Below are 24,532 nucleotides of genomic sequence, written 5' to 3'. Positions count from 1 at the left end.
CAGTGCCTTTAATACCTATGGCATAATAGCAGCATCATAGCAGCTTGCAGCCATGCTGAGCACTTTGTTTGCAAATGTGTTGTTATTTCAGTGTGATTCCAAGTAATCACTAATTGCTGTGTTTTGTCATGAATTTGTGTCTCCAACTACTCGCCAATAGTAGCAGCCCAGTGAAATACAACGCTAACAAGCATCACCTCGAGGAGAAGTCAAGCCAGAGTAAATGCATTAATTAGATCATTAAAAAAAAAACTTCCATGTGAATTTTTATTTGAATTTAATATTTCTTATTTTAATACTTTCTGGACTGTGAACAGTGTATGTTAAACGTAAACTAATTTTATTTGTTAATGTACTTATTTATGTACATCTTGATCATCATCTGATGTTGGCATGCCAAAACGTCTTGCTCAATGCACAAAAGATTTATTGGTTATCACAGTTAATGTTTCAGTTAGCGGATTAGCAGCTACTGAAGCTAATTTTTAGCTTAGCTGTGTCCACACTGCACATAAGCATGTCAATCAGTGTATGCTAGGAGTACCAAAATACGCAACATGTATCCACAGAAAAATTCAGACCAACAAGCTGAACTTGGCAGCTTCACGCAGTGGCCTCACGCGGAAATCCACACGGAAAAGCGTCATCATGGGAAGCACTTTGAGCACTTGGAAAAGCATTAATAAAAATATATGATTATGTACAATTCACTTATCATTAGTACTTAGATGCCTTTGAGACAAAAAATAAAATAAAATAACAGATGTGAATCCTGAAGCAGTTCAGTACCAGGTGGGACTTCTGTTCATAGCGTCCCGCTGCTTCAATCAGGCAAATCAAAATGCTCTCATTTACTTTAAACTCCATCAAACAACAGTGTACTTTCATGTTTTTAGGGGGTTTCAACATTTGTTTTTGTTTAAACCAGTATAGCGGTCACTTCACAGCCATTTTAATATACAATCGTGCAATTTACAAGGTTTGTGTAAAGCTTCACCAGTTTAAAGTGGAAGTTCTGTATTTTTCAACCTGGACTATTTTTACATTCGGGGTCATCTTTTTTACTTAAAAAAATAAAATAATAATAAAAAAAATAGGTCAATATCGATTTTGAACCAAACACTGTCATGAACCAACTTGTTAATTAATGTAATGGCACAGGGCAATCTTAAAACACAAAATTGCTTCTTGCCCGATGAGCTAATTAAAAACTTATTGGTTCCATCATCATTTCACAATCTAAAAATGTGCTTGGATCCAGAACCTCTTTTTAGAAGCTGGAGGTTAGAAAGAGAGACTGGACGATCAAGACTAGGTTGGCGTGAATGCATATGCTAATGCTAACTACAGCCCGACCGATATGGCTATTTGGGGGCTAAAAAAAAACTACAATAGCGATATGTCTGCCAATATATACATAAAAATGGCAATGACTCCTAACATTTTGTGATCAAACCCTTATGACAAAGAAATGTATTTGAGACTTGAATTTTACAGTTTAAACATGAACTTTATTATAAGTATAACCAACAACCAACCAATTTATGTCATGCTGCCTTTGCCTGGTTTGGCAGTCATGGTTTCGCATGACTCAGCATTTGTAGAAAAATAGAGTTCCCGTCTATTATGGCCCTGCCTAGCTGGTGACCATTTGTCTATTGTAGCTGTAAAACGGCCCCTAATTGAAGATGAATGGCAGCTGGTTGCTTTGCCCCTGTCTTGTAGCTAATGTGACCATGGGGTGATGGGGGTTCTAACCATGGCTGACAGCATTGTTAGTAATGCCCTTAGAGTACCCTCTGCTGGACAGACTATGCAATGACACCATTTCCAAGAGCCAAAGTGTTTTTCTGCATTGTTTACTTGGTAAAATACAAGTTGTCATATTGGCAAAGATAACTCTGATACTGATATGTTTGTGAAACGCTCAAAATCGGCCGATAATATAGGTCAACCGATATATCAGTCGGGCTCTAATGCGAACTGTGACTAGCAATTTTTTTCTTTAATCTCCCATGATTATGCAAATACACCATGATGTCTAGCATAGTTGTACGATGAAGTTGGGTAATGTCTACAAAAAAAAAGGAATCACTGACTAACACACTGAAGTATCCCAGAGCTTCGTTACAACCTCCACAGCATCAGATTTGAGCCTTTTGACCCAGGCCTGACTTTACAAACACAGCTGCAATTAGAGAAGAGTTTAAAAAAATATATATAGTTCTGAACATTAGAATGAAAAAAGGGTGGAACCACAAGCAAAGAGGAATGTGGGGCCCTTTCTTTAAAAAAAACAAAAAAAAAAAACAAAAAACACTAACCAGGGCCTGGTTTCACAAACAACTGTTCATTAGCTGGCTTCAGATTCATGTGGTGTTGTGACATACATGAATCATCACTGGTATAGTAATACAACTCAGCACTGTCTGTTAAAGACCTACATCTTCATATGCTACAGGATGTGGGTAAAATCTAAAGAGCAAAAGATCTCATAAAAGCAGCTTATGACATTTTGTTGAGAACAAAATGGAACCTCTGACCACACACCCAGAAATGACCCCAGAGGCTTTTAGTCTCAGCAGTGACTGAGTGGCTAAGGTAAGACTGACAATCAAATAAGTTTCACATTTTAAACTGCTGCATGTAAATCAAATACAGCACTGAGCCAAGGTTTAAAACCCCCTGACCTGCTAGTTTTTGGTGTATGTCACATTTTAAATTATTTTGGCTACTCAAACTACCACAAATTTAACACAAAAGTAACATAACTAAACAAACATCCTTTTGTAAATTTTTATGGAATTAAAGTTATTCAATGTTAGAAAAACTATTTATGAGTTGCTAAATCCACCAATCTATCAAACTGTATTGATAACTGGGATCACCTGGAGTGAAGTGTTCAATCAAATAAACACTTACCTAGAACTGTCCACAGTGTAAAGTCAGCTAAAAGCCATCAGTCACAGTACCACACAATGCCAAGGTCAAAATTAAAAGAAGAGGAAGAAGGTGGGTGAAATACAATCTGGAAACCAATTTCTAAAGGTCCAGAACTTGAAGGAACCACAGTGAGAACCATAATCTCAAACAAATGGCATCCACAGGAGAGTGGTGAGACCAAAACCACTTCACTAACATTGAGGCTTGTCTCAATTTTGCCAAACACACCGTGATGACCCTCAACATTTGGAAGAAGTTTCTGTTGACAGATGAGTCAAAAGTGATGACGGTGACACACCAGCTGTTACATTTATGAGGTACTTTTGCTCCTTACATGCTCTATATGCGTTGGAAAAGTATTTTGTTTCAATAAATAAAATTAGCCTATAAAAATTCTACTTTTTTTTTTTTTTTTTTACAAATTTGGTTTGAAAATCAAACTATTTCAATTACACAAAATTATTACAAAAATAAATACATTAAAAAATCAGGATGGGGAAATACTTTTTTAACATGGAGATATATCCTTTAGTTTTTCCTGATTTTTTCTTTTTTTTAGTATTTTTCCTTTACTGTTTCTCTGGAAGTTGTAATTTACAAAGTAAAAGTGGTTATAAAGTTTAGCTACAAAGATAAATGCTAACGTTAAAAGCTACCTACTATATTAGCTGAAAATTTGCTGAAGAACGCGTTTTTGAGAAACCAGGCCAATGTCAATATTATTACACAAAGAAAAACTGTAGAAGGGAGAACACTCTCCTTTTAGCTCACAATTAGTATAAGGGGACAATTATTAATAAATACAAAAATAACATATGTACACATTAACAATATGAACTATCGTAATACTTCCAACATTTCTTCAAAATGCCATAGAAATAATTTTTGCTCAAAATGTCTGTTCAAACCATGGCAGTCAGTTAGAAATCAAATATCATTTAGAGAAGGATAAATTATTGTACAAAAAAAAAAAAAAACATAATAGTAATAAAAATAAAAATCCAACAGCAGAGAAATAATTCCATTTTGGATGCAAGTCCTGACATACAAACAGACACACTTTTGTGTTTCTTGCAACATTTAAACAAGGAAAACAAAAATAATTCATGGACTGTCTTCAACTTAAAGGGAACTTCTTCCTATGGAGACTGAAAAGCTTCGACAGGTGACAGTAACACAGACGTATTCCGTGTGGCAGTGCTGGAAACCGCTCCGGAGTCGACGAGTATGGACACGAAGAGAAGGGAGGACAGTAAGTGCACTTTGAATTGGCCATGCTGGGTGGAGACGGAGGGGAAGCACGTGGGGAAAAAACTCCACAGTGACGTGAGAAACAGCAAAGAAAGATGCCGAGGAAGAAGCCGAAAAGAACAAAAAATCCAAGCTGGATAAAACCAACAAAGGCTGCTTTTACGTCTTCCATCTCAGAGGCTGAGGAAAGAGGAAAAATTACGGAAGGGGGTTTGCATCCTACAGTAGTAGTGTCAGTAGGTCTCTCACCAATCAAATCCTAAAAACAAAGACTTTTTTCTTTATCGGTTGAGCAAATACGAGGGGAAAAAAATGGGGAAGAAAAGCCTGGACAACGCTGAATTAAACTCTGATGAAATGCTCCCGAATTGTGAGGTGGCTGTAATATGAACAATGCCGTGAAGTTTTCTCAACTTGAGGCAAATTCCCTTTTCAGAGGATAAGTTTTATTTACGGCAGAGAAACAGAAGAAAAAAAATAACCACAGTGATGAACAGGTAGGTTTCCATCAAAAGATCCAAAGGTTGGACACGTGAGGTGGGAGGAGCCAGTGAAGGAGGCTGCTGCAAAGACTCCAACGCCTCAAGGTCACAGTGCGTGAGCCCAACTATCGTTGGCTAAACAGGGCGGCGCTGCTGAGATGGCGCAGTCTGACTGGTGCTGAAGCGGAAGAGTGGTGACGGTCAAAGGTCCCAAATGGCGATGGCCTGCACAGCTGCCCAAACGTCCGTCCAATCACACAGGTTGTCGCTAATGATGCATCTTGACCTGCAGGGAGGTGAGCATGAAAGTTAGTGACATCTTGTGCCATAAATAAAGCTTCCAGGAAGCTGCAACTTAGAAGTCAGGCTAAATTTTAAACAATTTCACTATTTGTTAAAGGTCTAATCCTGTTTGGTTTTCCTCAAAGCAGAACAAATTTACTTTGTGTTTAATTCTAATTGTAAAAGTACTTTTATTTCTGTGGTATATCACAAAATTACAGTGAATTTTTTTGGCAGGTACTTATTTTGGTGGGGATTCCAGAGGAAATATTATGCCCTCAGGCCTTCGTTTTAGGGCTCCTATGAGGAGGACTAAAAGATTTCAGGTCTCGTTTATTCCTAGTGCAATTTTATTACTCAATGGCAATTAGCCTTTGATGATTTTATTTTGCACTACTATTGCTTATTTGCACATCCACATATTGCATTTTTGCAATACTTTTTGTTTTTGGCATGGACTCTGGATTGAATATTTGACATTGTATGGGTATTGTTTTTATTGTTTTTATTTTATTTTATTATTATTACTATTATTATTATTGTTATTATTAAGTTTTACTTTTATTACTAAGTTTAGTGATAAAGGTTACTTAGTTAGTTATTATTATTAAGTTTATTACTTTGTTTCCTTCCTTGTTTGATTTTAGACTTTTAATTGGGTCTTATTTTCACTGTTGATATTGTTATCTTTGTGTACCTTGTCCTTTGTGTGCTCCTGCTGCAACATTAATTTCCCTTTACGGGACAATAAAGAAATTCTGATTCTGATATCTCAAGTTTCTGTTTTAAGATTTTGTTGATGGCATGAAGGAGGAAATACACACGTACGGTTTGAAGCTCAGACTGCATTCAATGGAAACTGGGCACTCGGAATTTCTGACTTACAACAAGGAAAACCATCTAATAAAGCTATGATACAATGCTAATCTTGCCAGTTACTTGTTTTGACAAATCAAGCAAATTCATTGTCAATGTAACTAACTGTAGTATCAACAACTAAAGCCAAAATTGTGCTACTCTGTACCCATAACGCCGCAGCCATGCAGAACCCTCTGTTATTGCGAACTCTCTTCGAGCCTTCCAAAAACATCACGGCATGTTCGGAAACTCACTTTTCCAGTACAATCAATGACTTTCATGACCACAGAGGACATGGGATAGTAGGCCAAGTCTTCAAGAAAAGTGTTGCACCCCCTACTGTTCTGGCAGTGAATTGCATTGCAACATCCACCAATGATAACGGAGAACTTCAAGAGGTTCACGACTGCCTCAAAGCGATTGCATGGCCGCAGAGTTATGGAGTAGTACTAGTGTAAAAACACCTTTACATAGTAGACCTGTGTGAAGGTTGTCTACGTGTCCAGTGGGTATCCAGCAAAATGGTAGCGTGAAAATTAGTCCAGGTTTTATCTTACGGAACCCCGGTAACCTTGGTTTATTAGATGTGTCTATAACTGTCTTTTTCTATTTTACATTCCTCTTTTTTTGTAACTGTCACAACTGAAGGTCCAACGCATTTATTTAGCTTCATGATGGTAGCATTAGCATAAGCGGCACAGCAGTAAAGCGGTGTTTCCTACAACAACCATATTAATATTAAACCCTCTCATGTCATCCACAGCATTACCACAAAAACTGCAAAGCCATCTTGCCTCTGTATTCTAACCCATGTGGGTCAAAATTCTAAAGAGATGCCATACAAGGCAAATTTTGATTGTATTGATGATAAACGACTGTGAATTCTTTATTTGAATAGTAAGAAATAAAACTGTAGTGGTGAGGAAGAAAACCTTTTTCATGACTTCAGGGGATAAAAAAAAAATCTAAAGGGATTGCACCTTTAATTAGTCATGTTTTCTAGTCGAGCCTCAGCATTTTCACACATTTTACTGAATAAAATATTTTGGCTGCCATAGCATAGCATGTTTCATGTTCTGGTAAAGTGTGATTTTTTTTTTATTTATTTATTTATTTTTTTGGCAACAGAAAAATTATTAATTCCAAGATATTTCAGCTTTGTACCACTGTTATAATAAACAACTGATAAATGATTCATTGCACTAACCACAATTAGTGTAACCGCACATGCTAAATACACAAGCTAAGTGCAGTCAAAAGTTAATGGTCAGCAACATCTGTAGTTGGCGTCAACCAAAGTTAGCATGATCACATATACTTACCGTATTTCCAGAAGTATAACTTACACCTGTTAAAAAAATGCCACTTGAAGAGGAAAAGCCCATATATCAGTTGCACATGAGTATAAATCACACCTCATTTCTGTATTATCATCTTTAATTTGGGACTGTTGTAGTGTACGTTGTTATTATTGGCATTTTTTTACCTTTTGTCATTGAAGTTTATTTTGTTTAGTGCTTTGATTCCTGGAAATTTCAAAATTTGCATCATTTGTCATTATGTTACTGCCAGCGAATGTGATTTTACTGATATATATATATATATATATATACATATATATATATATATATATATATATATATATATATACACGAGGTCTGTTAGAAAAGTATCCGACATTTTTATTTTTTGCAAAAACCTGATGGATTTGCATGAGCCAACCTTGAACCTTCGTGCGCATGCTTGATTTTTTTCACGCCTGTCGGTTGCGTCATTTGCTTGTAAACAGCCTTTGTGTGAGGATGGGTGGAGTCTCTCATCGGATTTTCTTTGCAAGGAAAATGGCGGAACAACTGGAGCAGCGCAACTGCATCAAATTTTGCCAGAAACTGGGCAACAGCCAGGTGGAAACCATTCGGATGATTCAGACGACTTTCGGTGACGATCCTCTGGACATCACATCGATTAAGGAGCGGTACAACCGGTTTAAAGACGTCTGCACAACGGTGGAGAGCGCGCCACGCTCCGGGCGGCCATCAACATGCTGAAATGACCAGATCATTCTAAAGTGAACGCTGTGGTGATGTGGGACCGTCATGTGATTATCCAAGAAATTGTGGAAGAGGTGGACATCAGAACTTTTTCGGCACATTCCACTCTGAAAGAAGATTTGGCCATGAAAAGAGTGGCGGCGAAATTCATGCCGATGGCTTCAGCACGAAGCTGCTGATGGAGCAAAAGCGGCACAGTGTTGAAGTCTCACAGGACGTGTTGTGACATGCCCACCTCTTCCACAATTTCTCGGATAGTCACAAGACTGAAAAGCCACAGAAAGCCGTCTGAATCTTCCGAATGGTGGAAGAGGTGGGCATCTTCAGGAAAGAATTTTGCCACCACTCTTCATGGCCAAATCTTCTGTCACAGTGGAATGTGCCGAAAAAGTGCTGATGTCCACCTCTTCCACAATTTCTCGGATAGTCACACGATGGTCCCACATCACCACAGCATTCACTTTGGAATGACCTGGTCATTTCAGCATGTTGATGGCTGCCCGGAGCGCGGCGCGCTCTCCACCGTTGTGCGGCCATCTTTAAACCAGTTGTACCGCTCCTCAATCTATGTGATGCCCATAGGATCGTCACTGAAAGCCGTCTGAATCATCCGAATGGTTTCCACCTGGCTGTCGCCCAGTTTCTAGCAAAATTTGATGCAGCGATGCTCCAGTCGTTCCGTCTTTTTCCTTGCAAAGAAAATCCGACGAGAGACTCCACCCATCCTCTCACAAAGGCTGCTTACAAGCAAATGACGCAACCGACAGGCGTGAAAAAATTCACGCATGCGCACAAAGGTTCAAGGTTGGCTCATGCAAGCACACATGATTCAAATCCATCAGGTTTTTGAAAAAAATAAAAAGGTCAGATACTTTTCTAACAGACCTCGTGTGTGTGTGTGTGTGTGTATAAATATATATATATATATATATATATATATGTATATGTATATACGAGGTCTGTCAATAAAGTATAGGTCCTTTTTATTTTTTTCAAAAACTATATGGATTTCATTCATATGTTTTTACGTCAGACATGCTTGAACCCTCGTGCGCATGCGTGAGTTTTTCCACGCCTGTCGGTGACGTCATTCGCCTGTGAGCACTCCTTGTGGGAGGAGTCGTCCAGCCCCTCGTCGGAATTCCTTTGTCTGAGAAGTTGCTGAGAGACTGGCGCTTTGTTTGATCAAAAATTTTTTCTAAACCTGTGAGACACATCGAAGTGGACATGGTTCGAAAAATTAAGCTGGTTTTCAATGAAAATGTTAACAGCTGATGAGAGATTTTGAGGTGATACTGTCGCTTTAAGGACTTGCCACGGAGCGAGACGTCATGCAGCGTCTCAGGCGCCGTCGTCAGCCTGCTTCAAGCTGAAAACCTCCACATTTCAGGCTCTATTGATCCAGGATGTCGTGAGAGAACAGAGACGTTTCAGAAGAAGTTGGTTTCAGCATTTTATCCGGATATTCCACTGTTAAAGGAGATTTTTTTAATGAAAGACGTGCGGGCGGATTGCAGCGTCGGCTCGCAGCTGCCGCGACGCTCCGCCACAGGAAAAACACCTCCGTTGGAAGCCTTAAGGACAAGTTGGAACATGTCCAGCTGTTAAACAATTTCTCATATACTCACTCCACTGAAAGCCATCAAAAGCCGCCTGGATTTTACAAATGGTTATCAACACGGAGGTGTTTTTCCTGTGCCGCCGCACCGCGCCGGCTGCGTCCTGACGCGCGGACCCATCTGAATGAAATCCATATAGTTTTTGAAAAAAATAAAAAGGACCTATACTTTATTGACAGCCCTCATATATGTATGTATTATATATATATATATATATATATATATATATGCCGGAAAATATGATATATGGTCACGTATGCTAATGCTAACAAACTGTGGTTAGTTTCATTTAATATGGCCATTCAACCATCAAAAGCACCATGTAAACATTGTGACCAGGATAAATAGGTAGAATCTACATATCTGGAAATTCATACAAAACTTTTACCACTATGGGATATGTAGTTTTGGGTAGTGCAGATGCATGCTGTATGTAACAACTTACCTGTATCGGAGAGTCAGGTCTGGAGGCCAGTAATCCTCCACTATCGTTCCCAAAGAGTCTCTCCAGCCCGTCTGTCCTGCTGAGCTTGCTGACCTTCCCTCTGTAGGAACTGGGGCTTCTCCTCTTCCGCCCCTCTGCTCCTCCTCTGTAAGTCAGGGGTCCAGAGGGGCCAGCAGGGGGCTGATGCAAAGTGGAGGCCGGGTCTCTGTTGAGTGAGTAGGGTACACTGATGGTACCAAGATCGCGGCTAGAGAGGAAGAGCAGATAAACATGATCTTTTGAATGCTTCACTTCACTTTGCAAATGATCTATTTGGACTAAATGAAATAACCACAATGGACTTCATATTGCTTTATTTTATGGGGGAAAAAAACAAATATCAGCCATTGTTGTGGACAATACCAGTGCTCTATCCTCTGGAGATGGGCCAACAGACTGCACGCATCCACATTTTTTGTTAAACCAGATTGTTTCTTGAAAGATAATATTTGATAAATCCACTGTCGACAAGCAGCAACATCTGGTGCTCAAACATTAAGATCATCAGGGGCATTGTCACATGTGACAGTTCACATGTGACAATTCGTATGCTAGCAGTGGCTGCTAGCTGCTGTAGACATGACAGCAGTTCTCCTTTCTGAGCATTTTTTTTTACAAGTATCTGAAATAATATGGCTAACGATGCACCTAATAGCATAAATGGTCAATCCAAGAAGTCTGTGCTTCAGTATTTCTGTTGAGTGAAATTTTATTATTTAACTTTTACAATAGCATCATTAACGCTAATTAGCAGGTATCAAGAGCCTGGTGACAGTATCTCCACGGTTACCGAAGCAATGTGGCGGTCATTTTTTTTAATAGCCACTTGTTATGAAAACTCTATGTTTGCAATTGTTTAAAGACCCTACTGGCTGCAGGAGAAATGGACTTCCACGCTCTGAGACAATGTCTCCATTAGTGCATGGGCCAAGCTGGTTTTTGGTATCACTTAAGGGGGAAAAAAAGACACTTAGGATCCAGGCTCAGTGTATTATGGCCTACACAAAAATTTATGATAGCCATCCCAGGGTGGTAGCTGTGGCCAGGTAGGGGTCACTTAAGAATTACACAGAGGTCAAACTTTAAAAATGCTCCAATCATGTTGAAAACTATATCACATTACTTGTCTGATCATAACGATTCCAAAAAGGTATAGTTTGGACTATCTATGATGGAATATTCTGGAGTTATGGGGTCAAAACAGCAAAAATGGTGACAAAGGTCAATTTCAGTTTGTACAGGGGTCAAAAATTAAAGTTGCTCCAATTTCAGTAAAAAATTATGGAAATTATTGTTTGGGTTAATAGGGTTCTAAAAAGGAATAGTTTGCACCATCTGTAATACTTAGTTATCATGTTACAGGGTAACACAGGTCACATGTCACAGAATTCAATGGATGTTGGCCTTGTTTGACCTTTACTTTGGAGGCAAAGTATTCAACACAGTCAAAACATTTATTGCTCCTTTTATTTAAACCAATAATTTGCATAATTTTTTGCTGAAATTGGAGCAACTTTAACTTCTGACCCCTGTACATACTGAAACTGACCTTTGTCACCATTTTTGCTGTTTTGACCCCATAACTCCAGAACATTCCATCATAGATAGTCCAAATTATACCTTTTTGGAATCATTAAAATAATGTGATATAGTTTTCAACGTGATTGGAGCATTTTAAAGTTTGACCTCTGTGTAATTCTTCATTGACCCCTACCTGGCTACAGCTACGACCCTGGGATGGCGATCATACATTTTTGTGTAGGCCATGATACAGCGAGGTTGGATTCTAAGCGTCGTTTCATCCTCTTAAGTGGTACCGATTAGGTCAAAATTCATGACTGGCTCATCGACTACACAGACTCTTAGAAAACTGAAAAACAACGGTTTCACTCAAAATCCTATGAACACAAAATGAAAGTATTACTTTGCAACACAATTCACTCCTCTAGCCCAAAACACAAAACAAACCAAACTAACCGATTCAGTCACAACAAAGGTGACATGTGGATAGTGGAAATATCTTTGGATGAACAAATGATTCAGTTGGCAAAAGCCCCAAAACCTTTTCAGAAACCGATTCACTCACAAAAATGAAAAGTACAATCACGATTCAATGTGCCAAAAATGCTGAAAACACAAAATTTACCAACGGCATCAGAAAACGCAACATTATTTTGATGTGAAATAAACACAAAATGAAAAATGCTTTTAAAAAATGTTTTGAAATTATTCTTCTTCTTAATTAAATTAATGGCTCAGTTTCAAAATGCTCAAACTAATATGACGGGGACACCTCGCGGACAGTGCCGAGTCCTCAGATGGCAAAACAATTCACTTATTCAGAACATTTTGGATGAAACAACTGCATCAGAAAAAAAAAAAATTAAAACTACTGAATCAAATTAAAGTACTGAATAAGATTCAAATAATTCAAAACACTCAAGTGTTTTTTTAACAGATAAAACCTGGTAAACCCCCCCACCCACACACACACACCAGAACAAATAAATTCCTGGCTACATCCCTGCAGCCCACCTGTTGTGAGAGTTTTGGCTTTGAGATCCGTCAGCTCTGGATAGCCAGTCCTCCCTCCTGCTCCAAAGACTGCTTCCTCCGCGCCCGAGCCCCTTCTTCTGTGCTGGATTGGCAGCTGTCCCCCCTGGACCTGGATTATAACTGCTCCCGTTCCTCTTGTGATTGTCCACAGGCGGAAACAAGGAAGAAGAAAAGGAGGTGGAAGAGTTTTTTCTCTTCTTACATCCCGCTAATGAGTCCTCTGTCTCTTTGGATTGGCGGCTGGCTTTATGTGGGCCGTTACGGGCTCTGCCCGGCGTGGAAACGGGGGCCAGAGGTTGTGGGGAATCTCGGATGTTGAACACCCCGGCCATGGATGCCGATTGAGGAAATGTCGCTGTGTAGGTGAAGAGGCTCGAGGGAGTGGATATGAGAGGAGGGGCGACGGAGGTGGGAGAGAGAGGGAGAGCCTGTTGTGAAGTGGTGGAGGAGGTACTGGAGGAGAGGGCAAGGAGGCTCTCAGCAGCCAGAGGCACCTTCCTGGAACACAAAAGACAGGACCTTTTCAATGATAAAAGACCCAATAAAAGTCTTCTTTGACAAAATAGGATAAGTATAGAAAAACCTAAGCACCAATCAACATGAAGTTGTTTTTCTCCGTAGCTTCCACACAGTAGATTCTTGGGATCGACCTATTATCAGCTTGACTGATATTCAACATTTTTATGGTTATCAGTATCGATCATTTTTTAAAGATACAACCATTTCTTTTTAAAATCCACTACTTTGGCTCTGATATCGGTGAAGTCACTACTTTCTGGTCTTTAGCAATGTCCCGCCCACAGCACGACCTGATTTGTCCGACGTCACAAGTTCAGTCCATCAACGGTGAACACTACTGTCCCACAGACGGGTTTAGAAGAAGGTAGCAGACCTGTGTTGACTGTATTTATTTCTTTGTTCCACTTGGTGATAACGCTGACTATAGCTCCATGCATGTTTTGTGAGAAGGACATGTTGAAAGGTTCTGTGAATTCAACATTATGCTGCAAGGCATTTCAAAAACATTGTGTGTTACACTAATTTTGGCACTTGATAAGCGTTCCGCATATCTGTTATCGGTTTCCTACATCAGTATTAATCAGTATTGGCCCTGAAAAAGCCGTATCTAAATAAAGGCTTTCCCCTACCATTATACAGGCCAGGCGGGCTGTTGGGGCAAAGTTGACGTAAAAGTGGCGGCAATCACAAAACAAAGAGACTGATTATAAAAGGTTGTAGCGTGTACCCAAGTTGACGTTGACCAAAGCTCCACAAGTCATCAGTATGACCACATTTTGTCAGTGACGTTGCTGAGAAACACTACGCGTCTGAAACAGTCAATCAGTTGGGTCACGAAAGCTGATAAAAGAGAGCGACGCAAACCTGTGACTGACAGCGTGTCCGCTCTCTACTGTCAGGTAATTAAGAATTTGGACAGCGACACAATATTTCTAATTTTGCCTCTGGAGACAACACTGGAGTTGAAATGATGCATTCAACATGCCGTGTAGATTTTGAGGTTTAATTCAAGGCGTTTAATGAAAACATCACCATTTTTATACAGTCTGTATTCATAGAAATCAGCCAGTTTGCCTTGGACAAATCACAAGACGAATACACCAACATTCCAACATCGGACTTCATTTACCTCAATCACTGAGACGTACAAAAAGCAGACAATCCTGGTGGAGTGACACAGAGAAGGATTTTCTTTAAAAGCCTCAAGTTAAATCAATTTTCTTGTTTGAAGCAAATAAAACAAAGGCAGAAAACAGGCTCAGGATGAACGGAAACGAACGCGGGCAAACGCAAAACACACGCTCACCTCCACATCTGTGCGTTGAGATGTTTCTCCACCATGTTCTGGAGCGCAAGCCTTATTCTGTCCCATCGTCTGTCAAACACGTAGTGGCCCCGCCCCATGAGCCTGCTGCTGAAAATGCAACACTGCAAAGAAACAAAGAAAGAAAATGTGTGACATGGTGAGAAAAGGATTTGGACGGACAAGAGGCATCAAACGGTGGACTGTTTTAGAGAGACTTCAACAAAGATTAAAAAGGACTGAAGTGGGGAAACAACAAGCGGCCTCTCTGAGTCAGGATTATATTACAAATGTGTGGTTGTTTTCAACGCACAGTTGGACTGAAATGATTCCTGGAGGAACACGATGACTCAACATCATCGCGCCTTTAAGAAGCATTTCGTACGTGGAGTTATTATGCTGCGTTCACACCGGGCGCGACGTGAGCGACAGTAGCGACAGGTTGCCATGTAATCGCTATGGAACGACGCGTTTTGGCGCCAAGTCACGCAGCGCGATGCAATGGACGCAAATGAAGCGACGCGGGTGAAGCGATTTTGAGCGAATGGCGCGTTTGTGGCGCGATATTGCGTTGCATCACGTCGCGTTGCCCTCCTCCCCAAGTTGAAAAATCTGAACTTCTTCGTCTCGTCGCACCGTGATGACCGATCAGGGACTGAATATGTAGTGACGTGGAGATGTCTGGAGTTTGACCGAAGATGTGAACATGTCCTGTATCTGGTAGCAGCCTGTGAGCAGGACTTATGTCTCTTATGTCCTTTATTTCACAATTATGACAGAGTTTTTGGAGCGAGCAGCAGCCCCTCAGCAGCGGGAGCGGAGTTTCTTTTTATGTTACGTGTGCGCGCGAGCGAATCGTCCATGGAGATTATTTTACTTATTAACTACACAGATGTATAATAAAACAAATGGTGACTGGTTTCTAAACACACTTATGACAGAGTTTTTGGGGGAAGAGCGAGGTGCAGCCCCACAGCAAGCAGCGGAGTTTCTTTTTTTTTTGTATGCGTGCGAGCGTGAGCGAATCGTCTGTGGAGAACATTTTATTAACTACACAGATGTATAATAAAACAAATGGTGACTGGTTTCTAAACACAATTATGACAGAGTTTTTTGGGGGGAAGAGCGAGGTGCAGTCCCACAGCAAGCAGCAGAGTTTCTTTTTTTTTTTATTGTTTACATGTGCACGTGTGAACGGGACAGGAGATCATCAAACTGGGTCCCGCGGAGGCGGAAGGACCGCTGAAAGCAGCCATCATCCAGACACAGCTCTGCAGCAATTAATGATACTCCCTGTATTGGGAACGTCTCATGACATTTGTCAGCTTTCCACAACAACTCACTTCGTGTGATCAAGGTCCGTCATGTTAACCTGACTGACAACCGGAGCCGGCGAGCAGAATGAAAGTGCCTCCTATTTGATGACGCACCGGGGCGAATTTTCGCAGCAAAAGCAGAACGACACACCGGGCGATGGTGGCGCGTCCGTTGCCACACGACCCCCGCGAATTTGTAGCGTCTGATCGCACCCGGTGTGAACGCGGCATAACACAGCAAAACTGTAAGGGTACAGAGAGTTTTCACAAATGCTTCAGAAGACAAGTCATCTGTCTTGACCGTGCCAGTGTCACCGACCGAACGCCCCCCCTAAAAATCTGCCCGCCCTGGCTTCACTGTGCACAAGCTCATTTCGGAGCATCAGCAGCGTCATTTCTGAGCGTCACCAGCGATTCACCGATTATCGCCTCGTTTCTGTTTCAAACTGCACTCCAGTCATCATCTGTCTCAGCGACAGATATCTGAAGCTTTTGTACAACAATCATTTCCACATAAATTCAGCATTATTTCATAATAAACAATGGAGGAAGCGATCGGAGCGCCACAGCAGCACGTCTGAGTCAGCAGCGATTATCACCTTGTTTCTGCTTAAAACGACCTCATGTCTGCTTAAACCTGACTTTAGAATGATTTAAGAGGTTTTAATTTGTCATCTGATGGTTAATAATCACATTATTCCGTTTGATCGCTTTGGGTGTGGAGAGTCAGACACAGAGTCAGTCTCAGACGCACACGCAGCGAAGGCCAGATGGACCAATTTTTAGAGGTGACTGTTTGGTCGGTGGTGGACTGATCTCATGATACCCTGCCTGTAGGGCAAATGACTGCGTGCTCACCTCAATGAATGGCCTAAGCAGTGGGTCACCCCTCTGAGTCTGGTCTGCTTTAGGTTTCTTCCTCAATATCATCATGTGAAGCGCCTTGAGGGAGCTTTGTTTGTGATTTGGCGATACATAAATAAAACAAATTGAATTGTTGGTGTCCTCAACATTAAGGCACATCAGTGCTGGATCTTATCCACAGAACTGCACCGCATGGCACCAACACTGTACCACAAGTTCCTTAGTTACGCAAATAGGACAACTCATCTGAGTCTCTCCATATAATTGTTTGTTTGATATAAAGTTATTCCAGCTGTACCAAAGGATCTTCTGAAGACACCTAGTACCAAAGACATCTAATCATCGGATTAGGCCACTGTTTAGCATCCAGAACTCACAACCATACAGTAAGACAAGGAAGCACCAAAAACACTTGGACCTTCCTTTTCCTGGAAACAGATCAGCTTCCCCAAGCAACCTGTGACCAGCTCCATGAGCCCCTCCCAGTGACATGAATGTCATTGTCAAGATAAGTGAATGTCTCTACAACCTAAATACCTCCACCGCATACAAACACACTTCTTACAGCTATGTCCAGGAAGCCATCAAGTCTGGATCTTAGGCTTGATCTAAAATAATTACAAACCCAAAGCCAGACACCCTGACTTCACACTCAACTGCTGCAATCAGGTCATCTATTGATTTCGCAACACTCACAGTATAGTCTGGAAAGTGAAGGTTAGTGAACCTTTGCTCACTAGCAAAAGAGCCCAAGGTTTATCATTTTCAATAAAACTGTATTTACTGCATTCAGTCTACAATGAATCGCTTAACTGATATACTATGTACAACTTAATTCAACTATAAAAGGAGCTGTGTTGACACACTCCATTCAGCTAAATTCCACAAGATGTTTCCTAATAACAGCTGGTCTAGTAAGCAAAATTTTAGATCATGACATCATATTTATAAAATAAAAAAGGCTGTTACTATGAACACTGATTCTGAAATGATATTCTAGACAACAAAACTAGACTCACAAAGCTTTTCAAATCTTTTGTTTTCGTGAAAATACAGAAAAACAGCCAGAACAGAGGCTAAACACTCAAAAACTAGAAGGCACAGAGTAACCAGCGCTCCCCGTAGGCTGATAATTCTCCATGCCAACACACGGATCTACGGTTCAGTATACATATTTTTTGGGTTACCAGCCTAATAGGCCGCTAACCCTATGTCGTGGCGCGGTGTCCGTCGTAGTCGTCTGCATCGTCCGTTTATTACGATATCTCAAAAACTGATAACTTTTTTCCAATTTGGCAAGGATGTAATATAGGTCATTGACATAGTTCCCGTCTAACAATCATATTTGTAGATTTGTTTGTTTGGAAGTGGCGGCCATTTTTATGCCAAAAACAGCCAATTTGGGTATTTGGACTCAATTATCTCAAACACTGTCCGATAACTTTTCTTTTAATTTAACAAGGGCACAATATTGGTCACTGACATTGTTCCCATCCCAAAATTATTTATGATCAGCATATTATCTGTCATAACCCCCGAGACGATACCTAGATGAGAAGTGGTGATATCACCCGTCTGGGTTATAGTCAGAGGGACCACTCCACCAAGCCGTTTTACAGAACAAACTAATTTATACAACTGTTGTAGTGACATAGTGCCCGATCACTGCAACAGTGAAAATACGACATAAGATAATTTGGTTGGAAGTGTATCGATGAGTGGAGAATTGCTTTCGTATTTGTCTCTTTTTTTCTATGGATTTGATCTGGATTTCACCTGTGATCCTGATTTTATGAATTGTCTTGGGTTTCATAGGCCTGTTTTTGAGGCCATTTTGCCTTGGGCTTTAATTGAACCGGTAACCCACAGGGCCTTGGCACTCTAGTTATTTATACTGTGTTAATAAGAGGTCAAAATGGTTTCTGTTGTTACCAAGTTTCATTCCTTATTTACTTCTTGAGAAATGTTTAAAAATTCCCTTTCTTGTAGCTATAAAAATCTTACAGAAAACATAAAAGATAATGGTGACAGGTCAATTTCAGCTTGTACAGGAGTTAAAAGTTAAAGTTGCTCCAATTTTGGCAAAAAAAAAAAAAAAAAAAAAGTGATGTAAATTATTGGTTTATTTTGTCAAAACTAGCATTGGGCTCATGGACTAATATTTTCAAAGCTCAGGTACAGTGGACTGAGAATTCACCCCTAAAGGCTGAGGATGATGACTGGAGCAGTGGAGTGCAGGTCTGTCCCCGTCCTCAGGAGTCTCTGCTTCTCCATCGTCACTGGAAAGACGACCGCCATCTCCGGCTACCGTCACGCTGCTGTGGAGGGACGGCTCGGGGTTCAGAGCCAGCGCCGGAGATGGTGCAGGGGGCAGAGGACTAGAAGTGGATGTCATCAAGCCAGGAATCCTGGTTTGGATGTGTCTGGAAGAAAATAAAAGTAAATAAAAGTGAGGTGGGAAGGCAAGAAGAGAAACGCAGTGGAAACACAAATATAACTGTCAAATAAATAGTCCATCATCATCTAAACAGAATAAATTGGGGGACGTTCATTCTGTATTATTGTACACAGCACCCCCTGGTGGCAAAAAACAAGAACAGACGAGGATTTCCCTCAATGTGGGCATAGATTAAATCTCAGTGACCCAACAAAAACTCCATGAAGTCGCCCTGAATGAGCCTTGAAGCAGCAGTGTCCTACCTCGGTATATGTGCGTTTGCCAGGCGTAGCTTCAGCGTCGACAGGGGTCGGCCGTTGGGGCAATGAGGCTTGCTGGGACTCGCGCTCTCTTGTGAAGTGCTATTCTGGCTGCATCCGTCCCTTGCTCCCTTCGCTCCATCCCTGTTTTTTTCCTTCTCCTGAACACAATCCTTCTCTTTCGGCCGCCCTTTGTGTTCGGCGAGGAGTGCGTCAAACTGTTTCCTCCGGCCGAGGACGGCTCGCCGTTGACTTAAGGAGTGAGTCTGAAGCGGGTAAAACAAAAGTTTGGTAACACAGTAATAAGTCTCACTCTGTTTTTCCTGTGAGATTCATTCAGCAATTTGTTTAAGAGCTTTTTCAGCAAGATACACCATCGCAGTGAAATGTGTCTGTGACTTTAAGGCGGGTCCTTAATCACTGCGGCACATTGGTGTTGTGCCGTATGATTCCCGGTTCATCTTTCCAGTCACATATGTAGATAAATAACCGTCAAACATTTAAATGTGCGCTTTAAAAAAGTGTTCATGACTGGTTTGGGGATGTAGCGCTACACGTGCTGTGTTCCCTGGAATCAGACAACGGACAAGCCAAGGCCATAACACAGAAACTAGGTTGGACAACCTGGACTGTGCATTATTTTTCACGCTCAATAATACCCTTACAGGTGCACAAAATTAAGGAGGCGCCGTGCTGAAATGCTCAAATGATTTACTTGAGTCATTAGAAGAAAACAAGTACAATACTTAACCTAACCTGTGTCGCCGAGCCCAACCTCGTTCTTTTACAAGATTATGGAAGCAAATCTGTGCCATCAAAGTTTGAATTTGAATTTTTAAGGCTGAATGTTTATTTAGCATCATTCTAAGGTTGAATTTGTTTAGAGTCAAAATATTCAGCCTCAAAAACTTCAACCTAAAAAAAAATTCTACCTCAAAAAAATTCAAAAATAGAAAAGCAGGAAGAAGCAATCGATCCCTGTCTCAATAATCCAGCCTCACAGATTTACTTCCATAAACGTTGGATGATTGAGATAGGGATCGACTGCTTCTTCCTGCTTTTCTATATTTTTGAGGTTGAATTTTTTTGAGGTTGATTTTTTTTTTAGGTTGAATTTTTTGAGACTGAATATTTTGATGTTAAACAAATTCAACCTTAAAAATTCTAATTTAAACTCTGATGGCACAGATTTACTTCCATACAAGATCTAATCGACAGCAGACCATGATTCATGAACTAGATTTCGGAGATCCAGCCCCCTGGTGGCCTGAATTAGAACTGAACCACACTCAATGTTCAACTTGTCCAAGGCCTTAGTGGGGTGACGTTTTGAATTAAGTTTCACATTGATATCGCAACTCTTTCTCAAGGTAACGCTTACAAGAATTTTCAGAGTCAGCCCCCTGGTGGCCACAATTAGCACTGACACGTGCCCCACGCTGAACCCATTGGAGGTCTTTGTGAGGTCAACTTGTGTACCAAGCACCACTTTCTTACACAAAGTCTTTGTCAAGATATTGCAGACCCACACAGTCGGCCAATTCCAAGACCAAAGAAAATAAGTACAATCTCATTCCAGCAAATGGTTGGCCTATCGTACGGTGCATCCTAACGACATTCACTGATCCATCAGGAGTGTTTCTTATGATCTGAGCCCAGTAGAATATGGAGGGGAAAATTTAAATGAAAATGTTAATGTCTTTGCTGATTAACATATCATCTCACTTGACCAGCTCCAACTTGAAATCCAGGTTCTCGCCGGCGCTGTCGTTAAATAAGCCAATTAAATAAGAAAATCTGTTCCCAGTGTGGAAACATGAAGGCAAATACAGAGCGGAGATACATTTAAGATTGTTCTCATCAACCAGTCAGAGTGAGAGAGAGAGAGAGAAATCCAGCTTCTCTAACTGCTTAATAACCAGTTTGAAGTGATTAGTCGAGCTTGCTAAAGATAATTAAAGGACAGTAAAACAGAGTATTACTGCTGAAAGATGTTGTGGCCTCATCCACCATCTATAATTACCTCATCAAGAGACATGTCAGCCCTCTAACGCCTCAGCAGTGCAATGAGACATATCACAGATCGTTTCTGAACTTAGGTTGTTGTTCGAATGTTGCAATATTTGTTTTGAAAGCGTGGCCCCCACTGGGGCATTATTAAGGGAAGCGTGTTGTTGCAGAAGGTTACCATCAGTTTTCCTTGAGTGCTGTACCTTGCATGTGAGAGACCGCGTGCAGGGACGTGAAGTCTCGGGGTCTTGGACTCCGCAGTGTTTGTTGGGATCAAACACCCTGTCTGGAAAGCAGAAACGCAGCTCAACATTAGAACAGCTCTGCCACTTCCTGTTTCCTTACGTTAATTTACGAGGACCGTGATCGGCGCTGCGACAACCTCACTTGTTTGCGCTCACATGCGGAACGTAAAAGTCCAAGAGTTTAATATAAAATTCATGAGAATGTCAGTTTCTCCAACAACTGCAATAATTGAAAACATGTGCCTAGGATTGGGCAAAAACCTAGGCACATAGAGTGTAAAATGCAGTGAGTGAGCAGATAGATAAATGAGCCTCCAGGTTGTTAACGCAACAACTCAAAAACAATAAATGATATAACCATGCAAGTCCACAAATGAAAAGGTTAAATAATAAAGATAAACTGATTAAAATGTGGTGAACATTGATCCACCAGTTCGACAGAAAAACCAAGCTTTTTTCTCTTATCTGTAACATACTGCCTGCAGCCTGGACATATCCGGGCTTGTCGAAGGGGAGGTGTTTGGAGTAGGAGTGGTTGAAGTATGTATCTTAGATTTGTGTGCGCTTGTTTCTTTCATTTTCGAAGCCTAGGTCTGGTGGCCACCAAAGCCACAGATGCTCAGCTTCCAATTTAGACATAAAGGCAACACAAATATACATTTCTAACTATGTTGACATTAAAAAAAAAAAAAAACGAAAAAAAAACAGCAAAAATGGCACTAATAAAGGCATGTATTTCCAATTTTTTTTAAATTATTTTTTAAACACAGGTTTCATTACTTTGACAGACAGATGGCATCAGCTGCAGCAAAATATTCATAAATCAAAAACTAAATTATTAGTTTAATCACATTAACCCTCTGATCCCACAACTCTGTGGTGGGTTTGAAAGGCATGTTGAAAAAAAGAGACAAAATTACATGATCTATCACAGCCAGAAACTGCAAAAACAGGAATTATTGTTGAAGTTTTCAAATTTACAATCAATTGGGAGGGGGGGGAATCTAATCTTAAAATAACGATTTCATCAAAATCACTTTTTTCTATACCTTGTTTAGTTTATTTTTTGCGAAATAAACATTTTTTTCAAGCCTTGATCCATATTCTGCAAATAAATCCATCAATTCATTTTGTAAACCTGTTCATAGTGTCACAGGTTAGCAAATAACTCTGTGTGGTCACATGACCAAAATAAGTAAAATGAAAAACAGCCAATCTTCATCTGAATTTCATCAGAGGCTGATTGTGGAGACGCCCGTCCCTCAAAGCTGGTAACACTTAACCACCACTTGGAAAAATACTCCAACTTTTTACAGCATTTTTAGAAATTTTGAAAGAAATTCAAGTTGTTGCTTTTTATTTCTTCATTTATGATATTACATCTGTGTATGTTTGATTTAAATGGACTGCATTTATATAGCGCTTTTCCATCTGCATCAGACGCTCAAAGCGCTTTACAATTATGCCTCACATTCACCCCGATGTCAGGGTGCTGCCATACAAGGCGCTCACTACACACCGGGAGCAATAGGGGATTAAAGGCCTTGCCCAAGGGCCCTTAGTAATTTTCCAGTCAGGCGGGGATTTGAACCCATGATCTTCTGGACTCAAGCCCAACACCGTAACCACTAGATTTCTGATTTCCACTTATTCCAACTTATTCATGATTTGACCCTCTCCATAGTGGTGCAAGATTTGCAGGTGTAGTGAAAAATTGTCTCAGATTCAGTAAAATGTTACAAGCACAAAAACAAAGAGAAAAAAAGGGGGGGGGGGGGGGGTGAAAGGGACACAAAACAGTTCAATTTGATCAGTCGTGGTTGATAATTTTTTGATTTCATGTTTAAATTTGTATTTTATATATGTCCTATTTTAATAATTTCTGTTAATAAATGTTATGTGGTGGTATTTTTTAAATGTATTCAACTTTGTGGAAAACTTTGGATGTACAACTCAAAGTGTTACATAAATTATTCTTATTAATAGTACAATTAATACTATTAATAAGAATAATATCAAACTGGTTGAAGTTTAAAGGGTTAAAATAATTACATTCCCTGTATTCAAAAAATGTGCATCAACAACAGGGGCAGGAAGGTCAAAGTAATCCAGGAAGTGGTAAAAAAAACAATCTAACGTTTAAAAGTAACAGTTTAGGTTAACTTTTAACACTCACTTCTGATTTTACTCCAACCTGTTCAGATAATACAGATAAATGTGTTACTCGTTATAAACCTGCACTGTGCTGATTTGTTCGTGAGTCAAATTTTTAACTCAGCAATAAAGCTGGTAAACAATTTGTTGTGTCAACCAACATGATAAAGAGCTAAAACCAGAAACGCAATATTAACAATGGCAAGAAAAAAGTTGTGTTTTTATCTGAGAAGTAACAGCTAGACAACTGGTTATAGCTGGAACTCAAGTTGTATTTCCAAACCAGTTTTCGGCGATACTTCAAACCTGATATCAACTATTAAAGCACCTCTATGGTGCCGAACTTGCAGGCATATGACAACCTGTTATTACCAGGTTATCTTAAACTCTGCTGCTGTCAGAAGGCTGTAATCTAGCTCCAGCCTCTCCTATAATCCCTGTAATCTTTCAGTAGCAGTGACATGACAGCACAAATAGATACAGGTGGGGGGAAGTAAGTCAACACACAACTGGGTAACAACAAGAACTGTGTTTGACACAAACTTGAAGGGCTGGTTCACATGTTCACAGTCAGAGGGGAAAAAAGGAAGCTGCTTTTTCATCATACAGGATTAAGTCATCAAGCTGAGAGACAAACAGATGCATAACATAAAAGGTCACCCGTTGGAATGCAGGAAGAAAAGAAAAAGACAAGTACTGCATTTTCTGGACTATACGTTGCATTTTTATATTTGTTTAAGCTGCAACATACTCACAAGTAACATATGAAAAAAAAATACAGGCACTTTAATTCACACTCTAGAGCAGAAGCAGAAGGTGGTGGAAATGCACCATTAAGATGGATACTCAACCACTGCAAAACTAGAATAAGAAAAAAAACGGAATGAGAGAGACAGTC

At 40.3% G+C, this 24,532-nt stretch overlaps 1 protein-coding gene and 1 long non-coding RNA gene across 4 annotated transcripts in view; one reads left to right on the top strand and one right to left on the bottom strand.

Moving 5' to 3' along the window:
• Positions 1-256: 256 nt before the first annotated feature.
• atxn7l1 (ataxin 7-like 1) overlaps positions 257-24,532 on the bottom strand; it is a 95,788-nt gene continuing 71,512 nt past the window's right edge. For all 3 annotated transcript variants that reach the window (XM_034163009.1, XM_034163007.1, XM_034163010.1), the window contains 7 exons: positions 21,439-21,521; positions 19,229-19,491; positions 18,726-18,951; positions 14,352-14,473; positions 12,506-13,024; positions 9,932-10,178; positions 257-4,962 (listed from right to left, as the gene is read on the bottom strand). In XM_034163009.1, coding sequence (XP_034018900.1) covers positions 4,945-4,962; positions 9,932-10,178; positions 12,506-13,024; positions 14,352-14,473; positions 18,726-18,951; positions 19,229-19,491; positions 21,439-21,521 — 1,478 coding nt within the window. In that variant the 3' untranslated portion in view covers positions 257-4,944. The remainder of the gene's footprint in view (positions 4,963-9,931; positions 10,179-12,505; positions 13,025-14,351; positions 14,474-18,725; positions 18,952-19,228; positions 19,492-21,438; positions 21,522-24,532) is intronic.
• Positions 11,145-18,610, top strand: LOC117503769. The gene is made up of 2 exons (XR_004558658.1): positions 11,145-11,191; positions 18,560-18,610. It is a non-coding gene; the product is annotated as an uncharacterized LOC117503769 (long non-coding RNA).

Source organism: Thalassophryne amazonica, chromosome 22 (assembly GCF_902500255.1).
Source record: "Thalassophryne amazonica chromosome 22, fThaAma1.1, whole genome shotgun sequence".
Lineage (NCBI taxonomy): Eukaryota > Metazoa > Chordata > Actinopteri > Batrachoidiformes > Batrachoididae > Thalassophryne > Thalassophryne amazonica.
This window is presented reverse-complemented; position numbering and strand designations above follow the sequence as displayed.